Source organism: Eptatretus burgeri, chromosome 16 (assembly GCF_056783735.1).
Source record: "Eptatretus burgeri isolate ZD-2024b chromosome 16, Ebu_testis_v1, whole genome shotgun sequence".
Lineage (NCBI taxonomy): Eukaryota > Metazoa > Chordata > Myxini > Myxiniformes > Myxinidae > Eptatretus > Eptatretus burgeri.
In genome coordinates this window covers 47,351,248-47,369,777 of record NC_140976.1, presented here as the reverse complement: position 1 = coordinate 47,369,777, position 18,530 = coordinate 47,351,248, and the positions used below count along the sequence as shown (strand labels likewise).

The following is an 18,530-nucleotide window of genomic DNA, read 5'->3' as shown; positions in this document are numbered from 1 at the left end:
CCTTTCCTCCTCAGAGTCGTACACACTTCACGGTTCAACCGAACCGTCAATGGCCAATGTCCTACTCAGCACATGAGCCAAATTCACCAGCACGAATACGAGAATTGTGCAGCCTTTGTCGTGCCGAGAGAAAGCGAGATCCTCTGTCCGCGTGCGTCCTCCTCCTTAACTTCTCGGCTCCTTGCCCTCTGTTCCTCTTTATGCATCTTACGTCATGCCCATCAATCATTCCTTTGGAGCGTGACTTCGCCTGTTGTCACCCTTTGAAGGCGAGGCTTTCTGCCCGCTTGTAGTTGTTTTAGGGACGTGTTCCCCACCTTTATTGCCGATCTTGAAATATAAAAACAAAGGGAAAAGTCACAGAGGGCGATTACATTCTGGGGAAATTATCCATAATCCCTATCTAATTAGCACCTCACCACCCCCGTGTGGTGATAAGTAACACTTAAGCTCACAGGTTCCCAACTTAGTTACATTGTGATGTCTACTACACGTCCACGGGCCAAGCAACTCCACACAATTCTATCTTTATTATGAAATCCCTTCATCCACCCCACAAACGTAAGTGTGTGTGTGTGTGTGTGTGTGTGTGTGTGTGTGTGTGTGTGTGTGTGTGTGTGTGTGTGTGTGTGTGTGTGTGTGTGTGTGTGTGTGTGTGTGTGTGTGTGTGTGTGTGTGTACATATATATATATATATATATATATATATATATATATATATATATATATATATATATATATATATATGTCTTAGTAAAGAGTGAATTAATGATTCATGCAGATCACACAACAAGCAATTTTATCCATAATGCAATCACACTGTTCCAATGGGAATAATACCATGGGCTAGCTCTTTGGGATTGGAGTGGGTCTGTTTGTTTTGACCGAATTAACGGAGTCCAGAGGCTGTGTTCAAGAAAAGGAAGTGATTTAAAAAGTCAGAGTGTAAATGGTACATTTGTGTTTCTGATTAATGTTTACAAGAATTGGTTGCTTGTACGGTATAAAGCTTCTGAAAGTTAAAGGAAAACCTGTAATTCACAAATTTTTCGTCTTCCAGGTGATTTCTCCAATCTCAAATGTTGTTCTCGGAGAAAGAATCCTGTCTGTTGGTTCAGATCGTGTCTTCCTTCGAGGCCTACACTCCCGACCCATCACCTCCCTCCAGTTGCGCCTTGCCCGGTGGCCAGCCGGAACCTCCGATGCCAAGGATGGATTGGAGGGTTCGGGCCCCATGATCCGTGCAACTGTACAAGCGGCCCGCACACTCAACCAGCCTGCTCAGGTACACGTCTTAGATTCATCCTTCATAGGTTTTGAATTTTTGTCTGGCCTCATGATGGAGTATGTTACAATGCATCATGTCTGTATCCTGGGGATCAAGCCACCAGAGAGAAATATATTGTCATTTGTCCTTCCAATAAATCACTTCTGAAATTACCTTGGACATGTCGAGACGCAAGAAGCACCACTGATACACTTCCCTTGCATGAGTTATAAATATGTGACAATGACTAAAATGTGGAGGCTAACCTAAAGTTTGTATGAGTGTTTTATAACGGGGTGGAAATTTGGGGTTGGGTGGTGGGGGGTGTAAGACAGCGGAGCATAGAATAAGGTCATTCATGTACTTGTGTGAGGATTTCGGATTCGGTGGGAGACCAATGCAGGCAGCAGAGACGAGGAACATATAAATCCCAAGTTATTAAGAGTTATGGAAATGTGAGACTGGAGGGAGATTGTTTTGATAATGCAGTCAATTAACAACTGTGATAACATTCTACATGTTTAACGGAGACCTACAAAGTTATCTTATGGAAAGAATTTTGACAGCACACAAAAATTCCACACGTTTCCCACGAGGAATTTTCGCAGGTGCTTTATAAAGGTACGCACCAGTTTTAAGAACGTTGATTTGCAATCAAAATGCCATGTGGTGAAGAGCTCCACCTGACATTCGATGTGGAATGGCTGTCAGGTGTCGGCGTTTCACGACATTTCCACCACGTTGGGCCTTCCCAAGCCAACTGCCCGTCACGTCTTAAGGGAATGGAAGGCAACTGCTTGTACCGATGATGAAAATAGGACGGACGAGACCAAATTATCTGCAGATCAAGTCAGACGGACCTGGAAACTTCCAATCGTGCAACAGCTCAAATATTTGGCACCAATTGTAACGCACATCCTCCTTTGTCCTTTTGTTCAGTTTTCTTAACATTTTTTTATTTGAAATTGCCCTGTTCTGTGTCATCAAACCAGAGAGCCCTCTGGTTCAGATGTTCAGGATATGGCCCATATAACCTGGAACAAAACGTTATACAGAGGAGTGTGGAGGTGGTGTCTCGTCCCACCTTTCCTGCCGTATCTTACTCTCCGTATCTTACTCTGTGGATCGGATAACACGAGGATTTTGTAAATCCAGCATTAAACACTGTACTTTAGTCACTCCAGATGGAAATTTAATCAATCCGGCACACAAATCGCATTTCAACGCATCCATCTGTGAATAGATTTGTTTTTGTTCCACTTTTTCATCCCCGTTGTTTTTATGTAATGTTGGTTTTTTTTCTGAGTGTGCAAGCACACGAGTGTGTTTTCTGCAAGATTCGTGAAATGTCCTTTCTAATTGTTTATATGCAATCTGAAAGCTCTTTTAAATGCATTTCTCCATGGGTCTGAGGCTCATGGAGGAGCTCAAGAACCAATCACGCACACACGTGTAGATGAACACGTGAAACAGCATCGACTTTGACGGGAGAAGATGTGAAAATCAGATAAACTCAGCCTCTGAGCTTGGGGGAAGTGACATCACTTCTCATGTCGCTCCGGGTACCAGTCGAGCCGTCTTTATGACGTCACTTTTCTCTCCTCACTCAGTGGGTGCCACAAAGGTGGAATTTCCTCCTCCACATGGATGCCAACCTCCTGGGTTTATCGGTGCTCTCTCCACTAAATGCTGTGTGAGACGAGGAATTTCTTCCCCATCCATACAAGTGCTACTTTTAAAGTCTGTGCTATGACTCGGCTGGGGTCAGGGTCGAACCACAGACCTGCCAGACTCGGAGCGGATGCTCCAACCATTACGGCACAGTGTCTGGTTCAGGTGGCTTTCTTGGGGTTTACTTTCCCTTTGAAGTTCCGACGTAGATTATATCTCTCTTTATCTGCGTGGTTTGAAGTTGAAGGCAATTTTGTTTTTTCTTTTTAAAGAATTAGTCACCCATGGACAATCATGTCTAATTGCACAAAGACGTGACATCACAGTTGCTATCATAGAGCAAAAGGCCGGATTGTTCTTTGTCAATCATGAATGAAACGTTTCCGTGCTTTGTTCAGAATATTACAATGGGAATGTAAATTTGAATTCTTTGTTTGTTTTGTTGCCCAAACAAACAAAAGTTTGTTTTGTTTTTATTTTTAATTGCTGCATTTGGATCAGGCCGTGGTTTTAATGAAAGACTTTAATGTTGTAGCATTCGATCGGTATTACTGTTTGAATTGCTTCATTACTTTCATAACCATGTGGAGGCACATTCAGACATCTCCACTCACATGTGTTTGTTTTTATTATTATTTGTTTTTTGTTTTTTAACGAAGATTCATCACTAAACGAAATCATAGTGATGCGTTTCAATCTTGACGACTGCTACCGGCAAAGAAAGCCTCGCTGTTCGATGCCAAACATCCTCATAAAATTCCGCAACGGCTTCGAGCAGGCACAGCAAAACACGTCCCTGGTTTAATTGCACACATATTCACACAGCACAAGGTTCGGCATCACAGAGTTCGGCCGTACATGCTCTGTGGAGCATCGAAGGCAGTTATAACTCTGCACATGGTGTTCAAAGCTTTCACTAGATGGTAGACATTAATCGGGTTGTAATGGGATTTAGTGATTTTGATAAAATATGTCTGCAGTCCCTGTGTCATTGTGCTTGCCTTTTTCAGGGGCTGGCTGGATGGCCTGGAGGTACGAACACACACCTCTGAGCCATCCAGCCTGGGTTTGAATCTCGGTCCAGCGACAAACTATCATCCTGGTGTTTCACAGGCAGGGTGAGGCATCAAATGTATGCGCTGTCCCTTTGATGGACATTGAAATGGCGTCCCTTCGGCCAGTATTAGTTGGTGGACATTCACGATCGCACGGTGTCCTTCGAGAAGAGAAGGTGACCTATCGCTGGCACCCTGAACAAATTCGAAATTCCTGCCCTAACCTACATCAGCAGCACAGCCGCACCCTCAAACGACGATGCTACTCGCAGCCTTGTGCTGCGTACGAAAGAAGAATAAGAGGAAGCCTTTTTCGGAATTATATGGCCAAGCCAAGAGATTATGCTCCCATCTTACCTGCTGGATAGAGGCAGACAATTCTGTTTGCCAAGCTGATGAGAAAGCTGTTATCTTGCGCATGGCATGGAGGGTATCTCGTACGTGGTTAAAATAAATCTTCAAGTGCAACGGAAAAAAATATTGAGGAACATTTCGGTGTTAACAATGCACGTGCCATTTTTGTTCCTGTCTGCCTCCTGAAAAAAATTGCTTTCCATTATCATTTTATGATTGTGTATTGTTTGCAATTGGATATTCTCATTTTAATTTGTTACTGTTTTAGATGCTTCAATAAGTATGTTGTTCTTGTTACTCACTTCCTTTAATAGGCGATGGACATTATCAGGGTTAAATGATGGGATTTAGTGATTTTAGAAGTGCATTCAAGTGTCATCGGCATCTTCATGTCTACGGAGGAGAAGGTATTCCTGTTTATCTTCTGATCTGCACTATGGATTGGTGTGAGGTTAAGATTGATTTTGAGGACTCATGGGTGACAGTCAGTGCAGGTTGAAACACTCCCCTCGCCAAGCCGTCTCTATAGACCCCCGTTTAAAAGTCTCGAACGACTTGGCTTCCACAACATTTTAGAGAAGACTATTGGGTAATACTTGTCTATTTGCTGGTAATTTCAGAGCTGTGCGGACCGGGGGTTTTTTTCCCCCACTGGGTAGATAGAGACGATGCCCGTTTGAAAAGCCTGTGTGGCCTGCTTGCTCAGCAGGCCGTGAAGGTGGGGCTTGTTCAACAGCCCGTGCCGGTGAGCATCGGAAGGGAAAGAGAGAAATAGAGCTTGAAGGCGATGCTGCCATGTCTCCTTCTCAGTCGTCAAGCTCCTCTCATCAACCCCTCCCACTGACCCCGCCACGGTGAGAAGGAACAAATGGCAGTACAGGGCGAGTAGGAAAGAGCATGGCAGCTTCAAATGGGAAATATCCTGCAATACAAGAAGTGCCATCACTGCCATTTCCAGAGAATGATTCCTTGGTTTCTCATTACTCGGCTGGTGTAGCGAATGTGGTTCTGGCTGCTCTTGCAATTAAAGCTGTTCTTCTTGCAATCGAGTGCATATCAAACACCCCTTTCTCCTTGGGAACGGAGACCAAGTTTATGCCTCGTGTGCGTGTTGAGCACAGGGTTCACAACCTTGTCTCATTAGGACCATTCCTTGTCTGTGACATCTTTGGTAGCCTGTGAGGATCTATGTGGTGAGTATCCAATGGATTATCAGATCAGTTGAAAATCACGTGTGTTCATGGCTCCCCCATCAGGAGGTTTTGACATTTTTTCTGATTAGTTTTTCTGTGAAATGCGAGGGTTCACTAAACGTTCAGGAAATTTAATCCCATGAGCAATGTCTGAAATGGCCCAACTATGTCCGTCACCCACTCACCTAAACAGTTACCCCCACCAGCATTTAGCATGTCAAAATGAAAAAGGAAATTGTCCAAACTCTTCCCGAAGGCTGTAGGCTAATAAGCTCATCACCACCTCCCACTCTCGGCAAGTGCTTCCATAGCGAAGAACTTTACACGTGGTGTAAATTGAAGTTGCATTGTGGTTATTGGAGTTGCTTTGAAGTGCTGGTGAGTTGGTTAGCAAATGGCTCTACAAGAACCCAGTTGAAAACGCGACCACTTGCCGTCGCAAGGCATGCCCGAAGTACTACCCTCAAACCTCTTTGGGATGAGGCCAGGAGCAAACCCTAAATTGGCCTTGACGTTTTGTTTCTTCTGGAGACTGTGCGTTGAGAATTGGTGTTTTTATTATGGGAGAGAAGAGTACGACATCCTGGAGGAACACGGGCCTCTAGTTGTCCTCTGTGAATTAATATTGAACTGGGATTCATAAACAAATTCGTTCCACCGGCTGCGTTATGACTGGAGTGCAGTTGTGCGCCAAATGCCATTCACCCCTGTACATTACGATTGACATTTTGAATTTGGTCAGGGTGCCAGCGATAACTCACTTTAATCTTCGTTGAAAGACGCCGTGGTATTTTCACAACGTCCAACGGCAAATGCAAGGAGGAGAGGGCCCAAACTGTAAAATGTCCGTTCGAGGGTTGGGATGCACTCTGCTTGCGAAGCACTGATCGGACAGTTTATAGACAGACTGCTGATAGGCGAGTACGACAATTCAGAGTTGTTCTGTCCGTGAGGAGGGTAAGGGCCGGAGGCCTCACAGTAAGAGGATGGCCGGGCCCTGGATCCCTATTATGGGATGATTGGAGTCGTGAAAAGGTGCCAGCCATGGAATTGCCTGATCTTTTCTGTTTTTATGACCCAAGATGGAGACTATTTGTCTTTGGATTTCATTTTCATTTACAACCTTCAATTTTATTTTTATCTCTTTAATTTTGGTTTGTTCATGTCGTTGTTATTTTATGTACTCCTTTATACTTTTTCTTTTTAAACTCAATCGTAGGTTGTTTTACTTTATTTTATTTATTTTGTATGTTGTTGGGTATTTTTTTTTAATCTTTTCTGATAAATGCATTCATTTGTGCGCACCAAATGGCTGCTGGCTGCATCATCGCTGGGCGCACGGAGTGCCGCTGATGCAGTGCCCCCTGTCGGTTCGAGCAACAATTTACAACTTGTTTGGGGTGCTGGGAATAACTCCTTGCAGAAGACCCCGTGAGATCTTTAATGTACACCAACATCGGGTGCTGGCAGACGGGTCCTCCAGCTTATCGGCCTCCCAATGCGTGGCGCACCGATTGATCCCCTCTCCCTCCACGTTCAATGTCGTTGGCTCGAGATTCAAAACCAGGCGAGACAGGTCAAAGCCCAAAGGCAAGTGCACATACCTTGAAGCTCGACAATTAGTACATGTATATTTGTCATTTGCCTGGTGTTGGCTTCGCGGTTCAGGTGGCTGGCTCGGGACCTTAGGGTCTTGAGTTTGAGCCCCTGTTTTTTTTTACCGTTGAATTAATACCAGGTGGGGTTGACAACCTGTCATCCTTCCGAGGTCAGTGAAATGAGTACCTGTGTACTGGGGTAATAACCATTCAGGGTAGCCTGCATTGCAGTGGTGACCCATCCAGGACTGTACTCCTTGCCGATGAAAATGCCTCGGCAGCCCGATGTGCCTTTATGGCATGAAAGTAATGGTATTATTTGGTATTATCTGTCATACGTCCTACTTCTTATGAAAAGGGTTTTATCTATTTGTATCATGCGTGCTTGATAAACGTTGTGTCTTGTATACTTTTGTTTCTCCTAGTCCTTTCCTACTATCCCTGCCACATCCCGCAAACATCCATCTCACGGTCGTCGGCACACAATGAGAAATCGCCCGGCCTCCGGAAAAAGTAGTGTGACAGTTTATAGCTGTGCTGGGATGAGAAACCAGGTAAGATAGCTCAGAAGCAAGTGTGCGTACCTCGAGGCTACTCTGCCAGCTCAATGCTGAATCTGACAAGAAATCAGCTATTTATTGGTTTGTTGTGATATGGGTTTTTGGAAACCTATATTTTGAGGTGTCTTATGATTCCCTTTTTCAATTCTAAGTGATACTGCTTGGAAGCCTTGTTTTTTGCTCGCCATGCTACTTTTATTTTACTGTCGTCTAACTTTCGGTGGCCACAGGAGATGTTCCCCATGAATTGTCATGTTTCAGAAGACACTTCCATTATTCGTGTACGGTAGTATCCTGGCCCCATACGTTGACAAACTATCCGCTGATCTGTGCCAAACACTCCCAGCAGCTCATCCAGGCACCTTTGTCTTGTGGAAGCTGTATAAGTATGCAGAACATCGGAACTTAAGCCACTTCATTGTGGTCGGAATATCACCTGACAATGGAATGCTCTGATGCGATTTGGAGGAAAATTTGTTGCCGGCTCGGATGGCCCGGATCGGTGTGCGTTGCCCGGGTATGTGAAAACTTGGCTTGTGTGTGCCGTCTCTCGGATGGACGTCAAACTGGGTGTCCTGTTTGCCGGCATTCATTGATGGATGTCAAGGATCCCACTGTGTCCTTCGCAAAGAGTACGCGAGTGTCTCCGGCACCATGAACAAATCAAAAACTCCTGCACTCTCAGTCGAGTATCCTGCGTTGTGGAGGCACCCTGTCCAGGATTGTAACCCGAGCCAAGAAACTGCTTTAGCAGTACCGAAGTTTTGTGTACCGAAGTTTTGTGCATGGTACATGATGATGAATTAGGCGTTTAGTGTCTTGGCTGCGAAGGAAGGATTCACAAGATCTGGTCACAATGGGAAACTGACAACTGAAGCTGTTGGAAACCAGCTTCCATGTTGTGCACCTAGTTATTTTACTGACGGTGTAAGCAAACTGTACCATGTGGTTATCGGCACAAGAAAAGCAAAATATATTTCGGTAATACCCGAATTGTAGCCTCACCGTCGTGCTAAGTTGCAACACCCATTCATTTGGTCCAAAACCCTGCTGGCACAGTGACCGTACGATGATGAACCGACGTGTGCCACATCGCGGTCCCTATGCAACTGCATCAGCACAGCCACGGGTTTAACTGTCATGGAGCCGTGCTCTGTCTTGGAAACCCTGTTCAACGTGACGTTTACATTTCATTGGTTGCGACACAATTGAGCATGATCAAAATTTTTTATCAAGTTGTCACATTTGTGAACACATTAAGTGTGGAATCGCCTCATTATTGACGTCCGCAGTGGTCCATGTATTGTTCCACGAACGCTGAGCTTGTAATGGGAGATGCGACAAGGTGTGGTATGACGAGTTGTGATGGAAGGATCAAAAATTCACAGTCGTAGTCAGCTACTCGTTTAAAGTAGTGCTTTGTTGTTCTGTGGTTATCACCGACAAAGATCACCGAATGCCAATCGTCCAGTCACATACTTTCGGCCTGAATAATATTGCTTATAATTTTTGGATTTTGTTGGTCACATGTACCTCGTTATAGATGTCTGTCTCTCCTATTGGTGGAGCCACTTGCAAAAATAGCCATTCATCTTTTTTGCTTCTTGGAGATTGAATAACATTCTGTTTTCATTCATTTCTATTTGTCACTTAGTGCAGGTTTATCTTTGTCTTGCTGTTATTGGACTCGGGTTGAGGGAGAATCTTTTTAGTGTTATAAACTATTATGTTTTGAACCCTGTAATGAAATAACAATGCTCATAATCATTTTGTGTAAGCCTGGTGTTGGCTTAGTGGTTAGGGTGGCGGCTTGGGATCCCAGGGTCCTGAGTTCAAGCCCCGTTGGCTGCTGAATTAACACCAGGAGGTTGACTCAGCCTGTCATCCTTCCGAGGTCGGCGAAATGAGTGCCAGTGTACTGGTCCCGGTGTATGCCCCGGTTAGAATAGGTGTACCATATCCCTGTGTGTCGTAAGAGGCGACCAGGGTTGGCGTCAGGAAGGGCATCCGGCCATAAAACATTGCCTCAAGAAAAAGCCAAACCCCTGCAACGGCAGGGAAAAATGGCTGTAAAAACGGTCATATAATCATTTTGTGTGCAACCTGTGGCTGCTGGTTGCATCGTTGCTGGGACTACAGCTGTGCCGCTGATGCAGTGCCCCTGTTACCAGTAAGCTGCTACTCATTCTGAGAACCTCGGAAGGATGACAGGCTGAGTCAACCCACCTGGTGTTAATTTAACGTCACGAAACAGGGGCTCAAATTCAAGACCCAAATATCTTCAATCAGCCACGTTAACCGTTAAGCCAACACCACACTCATGTTGCGGCCTTTAATTAATTTAAATGTATCTAGATAGTTCCCACCGGACTCAGTGGTGCAACGCTTGGACTGCTGGAGCATCCGCTCTGAGTCGAGCAGGTCACTTGTTCATACCCCAGCGGAATCATCACAAAAACATTTAAAATGGTACGTGTTGCTTCCTTGCTGGACGCTCAGCATTTAAAAAGGATAAAACATTGACAAACACTGCTGGGAAGGCAATAAAAAAGCACCCAGTCTACCCCTTGCCAAGAAACTGCTCTGGAACCACCGACGCTCTGTAAATGGTATGGCACATCAAAATAAAAAATGGTTCCCCATATGATTCCTCATTCACGTCCAACATGTTCACACAACTAAGGTTAAATTAAAAGCTCTGTCATTATACGATTCCTCTTTGGAGCCTCGATTAAATGCCAATGTCACATTCGCTACTCTCCAATCTCCTGGTACGTGTCCTGACTCCATTGAGCTGTTACAGATATCCACTAATGTTCACCTCCCTGATCTGCCTTTCAAAAAATTACGATCAACTTTAACATTCTTGGCCATTTCATTCTCATATTCTCTTTCAGCTTGCGGTTGTTTTTCTTCACGACCCGATGTTGACTTCGACACTGATTCAAGACCGACTCCAATCCTGATGATGAAAGAAGCACCAAACTCTTTACTCGTACCATCAAAGTTCACCTTCCTGAGATATAATAGCTGTACTCCACTGAGCTCAACTGAAACTCTTAAAATAATGCTTCCGCACAATATGTTGTGATCACTTGTCCTGAAATACTCACCCACCAACAACTCCTCCACCATATTGGGATCATGACTTAAAAGGAGGTCGAACACTGCACTCCCCTGAGTGGGCTTATCAACAAACCCCCTCGACCACCATGCAGCTATCCGGAGGTTGAGGAGAGGAAGGGGTGTCAAAGATTGTGCGAATTGGACAAATTAAAGCTTTTTTTTTTTTAGCAGTCGGAACTGCTGCTCGGATCAATTCCGCAATTCGTCTCTCAGGTTAAGAGCTTCTTGAGAGTCCAGGTGTGTGGAAGTTAAATTAAGGCATGAACCCTGGTGCTGCTTTTTTGACGATTCAAGGAAAACACCCTTCCTTCCCTTCCCCTTCACTCACGCTTACCTCCCCCAAAAGCCCCACCACCCCCTATGGACGTCTCTGGGCAGTGTCCGGGCCTTGTTTAGTGTGACCTGTTTGAACATGCTGCTTTCACCTTCCCATTATCATTCAATCCTGTACTCATGCCAGCATAAGGGGACCATCCATCTCCCTTCTGCTTTCCCTCAAGTTCCCCTATCAAACACATGTCCAGAACACCCCCTTCCCCTCCCCACTACCTCCCCCCCCTGCCTCGTCCTCCTCACAACCTCCCCCTTCCCGGAGTGTATAGTGAACAAACATGGGGTGAGGCCTCACTCTCCCCCCTTCCTCGCTTTCCTCTCCTTCATTTTTCTTCGATTTTCATGATGTTAAGTTTTCTGGAGAGATTGTAGATGGGAACACATGTTCTTAATTCACACTCTATTCCGAAATGTTGAAGGTCAAGGTGATGTGGCGGTCTGAATAAAATATGACCATCATTGGAATGCAGCCATTCGGGGAGGCTTACCCTCGGCGATCATATTGTGATGTCAGAGTTGTTGTTCACCATGTTCTACACAGAACGTCAGAGTACACAGATAGTACTTTGTTGGAAAGGGTTAGAAATCCTGGACGGGTCGCCATTCCAGCATCATCCTGGACGGATCGTTGCCCGAAGGTGCAGGAATTGGGAATCTGTTCAGGGATCCAGCGATAGCTCACCTATTCTTTGCGAAGGACACCCTAGGATCATAACGTCCAGTAAATAATGCCTGCAGATGAGACACCGAGTTCATCCGAGGGATAGCACACATATTGAGTAATAAATAATGTCCGTTTTCCAACCTTCCCCCCCACACCCCACACCCCACCCGCCAATCCAGGTGTCAGAGAGTGATGCTGATGTGCCCCCTGCTGATGTTATCTTTATATTCCTGATACATTTCGTTAAAAAGGTGTAAGACGTTAATAACTCTTTCTGCACTTCCTTTGTTTTTGTAGCATCTGTGGAACTCATTTGAGTTTCTTTCATGGCCTCTGCTGCTGCTGCAGCTGCTTTCATTGTTCATGGTGGTTTCGGTCGTTCCTTCACATCGTCCAGGTTAAGATCCTTGTTGAGGAAAAGCACACATTGTTGTTTTGTTGTGACAAGAAACAGGACTTGCATGGTTGAATGGCGAAGGATTCTGAAAAGGCAATGATTTTTTCCGCAGCTTGGCTTGTTCCAAGGAAGAACTTTCGGTTTTCAATCTGGGCTTTTCTCCCTCCGATGTACTGTTTCTCCAGTACGTTAAAGGTCGTCGTGCTTCGGTGTCCCTTTTTCACAGTGGAGACAAGTACGCCATGTAATGTTGAATGTCTTTTATCCCAGTTGTCGTGCAGATAGGGCCATTTATTTATGTCGATGGAAACATCCCCTGCACTCATTGATTTTTTAAAAATCTTGTCTGTCTGAGTGGAGATTTTCATTGCAACTTCGACCGCATCGTGCGTCGTGATGTGGAGGAGCCTCGTCCAACTCGTGCTGCGTTGAGCATTGTGTCGACTATTGTCTCGGTTCTCTCTTGTTGATCTATGAAGTCTTCAGAATCCCAGTTCGCGACAGTATACACATTGTTTAAGTTGGAGATTATCTCTTGCTCATCCTTGAAATGTCATTGCTCTGGGGGGGGGGGGGTTAAGACCATTAAGTGGTCATGTTTTCTATTGCTTCTCCTGTTTGGAAGAATGAAGATGCTTTTGAACCTTTAATATCAGTCTTTTGGGGCAGGAATCCTTTTGTTAATATGAGTTCCCTGACAAGGAACATTAAAGCAGGAGGAGGAGGAGGCCATTTGGCCCATCAAGCCTGTACAATGGTTGATTGTCCATGCTCTATCTCTTTTAAATAATGAGCTGTTAGGGTTGGGTTGGGGTTAGAGTTAGCCGCCATTAACCATTACTAACCTGAAGAAGCAACCATTATCAAAGTATTAGGAAAGACTCGGTCAGGTTCGAAGCTCCGACCTCCCAGACTCGGAACCGATGCTCTCACCAATACGCCACCAAGTGTGGTTGATTTGTGAGACACGTTCATTTTGACACCAATGGTGGGACGTCGCTACTTAAACGGCACAAAAATGAGAACCTTTGGTCAGCCCAAGGGATGAGTTTAACTTCAAATCACTTGCATAACAAGACATTTTGGCTTCACAATGTCATCATCAAGATTCTAAAACTGTAAAAAGAAGAAGCGATGGCAAAGTTCTCTTTGCTGCCTTGTTTAAGAAGCAAGCTGGAGGAGCATTGTATCGTCTGAGAATGGAAAAGTTATCGTCTTGAAACTTCAGCAACGTTTTCCTTTGGGTTAGAGCAGGGGTCGGGAACGTGTGGCTCGCGAGCCAGGTATGGCTCTTTTGATGATTGCATCTGGCTTGCAGATAAAATTGGAGTTTGAAACTTGGAAAGCCCAATATTTCTCGCAGAAGCTTTACCTATAGTTTGAATGGTGTCGTGCTTCATTCACGTGCAGGGCTGAACTTGGCAGAAGGAGAGAAGAAAAAACACCTCCGAATTGTCTGAAGCGGTTTTTGTTTCGTCCAGTCATGCGGCCGACGCGAGTAGTGATTTCGGTTCCTCCAATGACGTGCCGCCGCCGAGACGCGTCACGGAATTCATCTCGACCAATCACGCGCCACCGCTGAGGCGACTCGTGATTTCGGTTCCTCCAATGATGTGCCGCCGCCGAGACGCGTCACGGAATTCATCTCGACCAATCACGCGCCACCGCTGAGGCGACAGCATCCCAGAGTCGGCCGGCCGCGCCGCACCTCGAGTATGTCAGCCCGTGCGCAGGCCAGCCAGACTCACTTGGGTCAACATCTCCCTCTCTCTCATTTGCTCAAAGCTAACCCTTCGACGAAGAAGATGGCGAAAAGAAAAAAAGATGAGGAGTATCGTACATTTCAGGACGAATGGGCCGAATAATTCGCCTTTGTGGAGAGAGCAGGTTCTGTGGTGTGTCTAATTTGCAATGACAAAATTACATCGATGAAACGGTCGAATATAAAGCGGCACTTCGACACGCGCCATGCTACCTTTGCATCAAAATACCCTGTGGGAGACAGCAGAAAGAAAGCGTGCCAAGAGCTATTGAGCAGGGTGCAAGCCAGCCAGCAGCAACTCCGCGTATGGACCCGGCAAGGTGACTATAATTCCGCCAGCTTTGCTGGATCTTTAGCAATAGTGAGGAACGGAAAACCATTCACAGATGGCGAGTATGCAAAAACGTTCATGCTGGATGTCGCCAATGAACTTTTTGATGATCTTCCGAACAAAGACAAGATAATCAAACGGATACAAGACATGCCTCTATCGGCAAGAACTGTTCATGATCGAACCATCATGATGGCAAACCAAGTGGAGGAAACGCAAGTGAAGGACATAAATACAGCGCCGTTCTTTTCCCTGGCTTTGGATGAGTCAACAGACGTAAGCCATTTGTAGCAGTTCAGTGTGATTGCAAGATATGCTGCTGGTGATACACTGCGCGAAGAAAGTCTTGCTGTTCTGCCAATAAAAGGGTCCACAAGAGGTGAGTATTTATTCAAGTCTTTCATGGAGTTCGCTCAAGAAAAAAATCTACGAATGGATAAACTTATCTCGGTGTGTACTGATGGTGCTCCGTGTATGGTGGGGAAAAACAAAGGATTTGTGGCGCTTCTCCGTGAACATGAAAATAGACCCATCCTAAGTTTCCATTGCATTCTACACCAGGAGGCACTTTGTGCTCAGATGTGTGATGGGCAGCTTGGTGAAGTGATGTCGCTGGTCATTCATGTGATCAACTTTATTGTTGCCCGAGCCTTAAATGGTCGCCAGTTTAAAACACTGCTGGATGAAGTTGGAAATAACTATCACGGTCTGCTTTTGCACAGCAATGTGCGTTGGTTGTCAAGAGGGAAGGTGCTTAGCCGTTTTGCGGCTTGCCTGAACGAAATCCGGACTTTCCTTGAAATGAAAGGGATTGAGCATCCTGAGCTAGCCGAAACTGAGTGGCTCCTCAAGTTTTACTATCTCGTGGATATGACTGAACATCTGAACGAGCTCAACGTGAAAATGCAAGGCATTGGAAATACAGTGTTATCCCTTCAACAAGCCGTGTTTGCTTTTGAAAACAAGCTGGAGCTCTTTATCATGGATCTTGAAACAGGTCGTTTACTACATTTTGAAAAACTGAGACAATTTAAAGATGCATGCACAGCAAGTGAGCCCACTCAAAACTTTGATCTCCACCAGTTAGCTGGCTTCACATCCAGTCTCCTACAGTCATTCAAAGCACGCTTTGGAGAATTTCGTGAGCACACTCGTCTTTGTAAGTTCATCACCCATCCAAACGAGTGTTCACTGAACACAGCCGACCTGCGTTACATTCCTGGTGTCTCCGTCAGAGATTTTGAAGCAGAAGTGGTTGACCTGAAGGCCTCAGACATGTGGGTGAATCAGTTCAAGTCACTGAATGAAGATTTGGAAAGAATCGCACGACAGAAAGCGGAGTTGGTGAGCAAGCACATGTGGACAGAAATGAAAAAACTTCAACCCGAAGACGAGCTGATCATCAAAACTTGGAACGCGCTTCCTGTCACATACCTCACACTGCAGCGTGTGAGTATTGCTGTATTGACCTTGTTTGGATCTACATATGCATGTGAGCAGTCATTCTCACATCTTATAAACATCAAGTCCAACCTACGATCACGTCTAATGGATGAAAGCCTCAACGCTTGCATGAAGCTTAACCTCACCAAGTACCAACCAGACTACAAAGCTATCAGCAAATCCATGCAACACCAGAAGTCCCATTAATGGTGAGTATTATAACAACATTATTTAAAAGAATAAATTCAGAGGCTTATTATACTCGCATTTAGTTGAATTCAGTCTTAAAATATATTATATGGCTCTCACTGAAATAGATTTCCAAATATTTTGCTTTAATGGCTCTCTGAGTCAAAAACGTTCCCGACCCCTGGGTTAGAGCATAAAGTTAAAAGCGGTCATTAGGTAATTGCCTTACGGACAGCACAGGGAAGGGTAGTGCAAGATCAGAGTGATATCAGGCAATTGCTGAAGGCTTCATTTCTGATCTCTGCCATGCAAAGAACATTGACTTAGTACACGGCACTCCTTAATTGATCCCTTGCCGGTTTTTACTCAATTCCATACTCCTGCAGCTAAATATAGAGGTTACCCCGGAGGAATTTCGGAGCACGCTCCATGCTTTCCTTACTGGTAAGGCCCCCGGTTTAGATGGGATTCCTGTGGAATTCTCAAAGGCCTTTTGGGAACTGCTTGGATCAAAGCTGCTTGAAGTTTTGTCTGAAAGCCTGCAGTCAAGCGAGCTGCCTCTTAGCTGCCAGAGACTCGTGCTTACACCGCTTTCGAAGAAAGAAGATCCCCAGTGTATGGAACACTTACTTATAATTTCATTCCTACTCACGGACTGAAATATTACTTTCTAAAATCCTTGCAAGTCGTCTCAAGTTGGTCGTTGTGAATGTTGTTGTTTTGAGACTCGTTGTTTTGTGTCCCTGATGGAACCATATTTGTCAAAAAAAAATTCTTTCCTTGGTCAAGATATGATTGATGAATGTACCATTGAGCAGAGGAATACTGGTTTTGCCTTTTTTGACCATCAAGAAAAGGCATTCGATTCTTCTTCTTCGTTCAAATGTTGCACAAGGACAGCAACATTGGCTGAGGGCATGGCTGTGCCTCTGATGTGATGCCATCTGCTGGTTAGGGTAGGAATTTGGAATTTTGGCCATGGTGTGGGTGATAGCTCGCCTGCTTTTGGTGAAGAACACCGTGGGATCCTTAACATCCACCAACTCATGCTAGCAGACGGGATGTCCGTTTAATGTGGATTCGAGGGACGACACACACACTGATTAAGTTTATAGCTGGATCGGGATTCTAACCCAGGCTCGACAACCTAGAGTCGAGTGTGTGTCCATCTTGGCCAGGTGTCGGCAACCCAAATAACAAAAAGAACCAATTTTTTTTCAAACTTGGTCGAAAACGCAATATCTTAAGAGTCACAATGCATGAAAACTCCGATCTCAATAATTGCATAAGGGGTCGTACACAAAATACGGGACGTTTTGGGAGGTGGGTATATGTTTCCTGGAGTATCACACGAGGTGTAGGGGAGGGAGGGATTTTGCTACAGTCACATCACGCCATCATGCAGCAGTGTCCATTATGGAACTGCCTTTTTCACTTTGAAAGGTCTTATCCTGGCCCCATGAGATCCTTGGGGGTGTAAAATCTGTTCAGTACTTGTACCGGAAAGCATTCTGGGTGAATATCGACATGAACTCCACTGTATCTTGGTTTTGTTCCCCATATTTGCAGTCAAAAATGGCTTTCATATGGAATAAATATTATACATTGCAAAAATTTCATAATTGTCTTGTACCTAACCAGATATCATGATTGTGCAGAATAAATCGTACCTCTGCAACCCTGTTTGTTTGTCTGTTGTCTGTCTGGCTATGAGCAAGTTTGTTAATTTGGCCTTGTAACCTTTTATTTATGTATTCAGCTTATTGTCGTGTCGGGATCTGATGATGTCAGGTCCTCTGGGTAAAAGAGGGCTTCACTTCATCACACTGACGAGTTGTGAAGTTGAATGAAGCTCCGTGATATTGAAATTCCAGCGAAGCATTGCATGGAATGTATAATCTACAAAGTGTGAATGAACATTCGGAGGGTTAAAGGATAATAGTGGTCAAGAAGTTTGACTTTAATCCTCGCTAGTTTTGGTTTAATCCTCCTGCACACACGCAAACAAGCAAACAGACAGACAGAAAGAGGTGAAAACATAACCTCCTTCACCTTCGGTGGCGGAGGGAATGAGACATATTTAGAACTCCCACTTTATAACTGCTGGCAGTGATGACCGGGTACCCACTTTGATGCAACCCCACTTTGATTGGACAGCTGACCCTGACCAATGAATGACCTTCATTATCATTCAATTCAATTTAGAATGGGATTAAAATTAATTCATTTCGCATCAAATGAAGATCAAACAGGTACAGTTCTGCATTGGAGTCATAGAATGAACACAAACAAGCAAAATGCAAAGATGAAGTGATCAGGAGTAACCTGGAGAGGATTTGGATTTCAGCTGCTACTCCTCTACCCTTCAAACCCATCCAGGCGCAGCCAAGTGAGCCTTATTCAAAAAAAAAAGAACCCAGAATCAAAAAAATTAATAAATCTGGTTGCCAGATCATACGTCCTATTAGGTTGAAATTTAAAACATATATATTTCCCATCATTTCCAGATCTTAATTTTGAAGTTTCACGACGATTGATGAAGCGGTTCATGAGAGAGAATTTATAAAACATTTTCCTTCAATCCAAT

General features: G+C 44.7%; 1 protein-coding gene across 3 annotated transcripts in view; it reads left to right on the top strand.

The window, feature by feature from the left end:
• LOC147011030 (transmembrane protein 132E-like) overlaps positions 1-18,530 on the top strand; it is a 506,523-nt gene that overhangs the window by 461,672 nt on the left and 26,321 nt on the right. For all 3 annotated transcript variants that reach the window (XR_015052610.1, XM_085860680.1, XM_085860681.1), the window contains one exon: positions 1,061-1,285. Coding sequence is in view for 2 of the 3 variants with exons in the window: in XM_085860680.1 (XP_085716806.1) it covers positions 1,061-1,285 (225 nt within the window). In the remaining variant the exon portion in view is untranslated. The remainder of the gene's footprint in view (positions 1-1,060; positions 1,286-18,530) is intronic.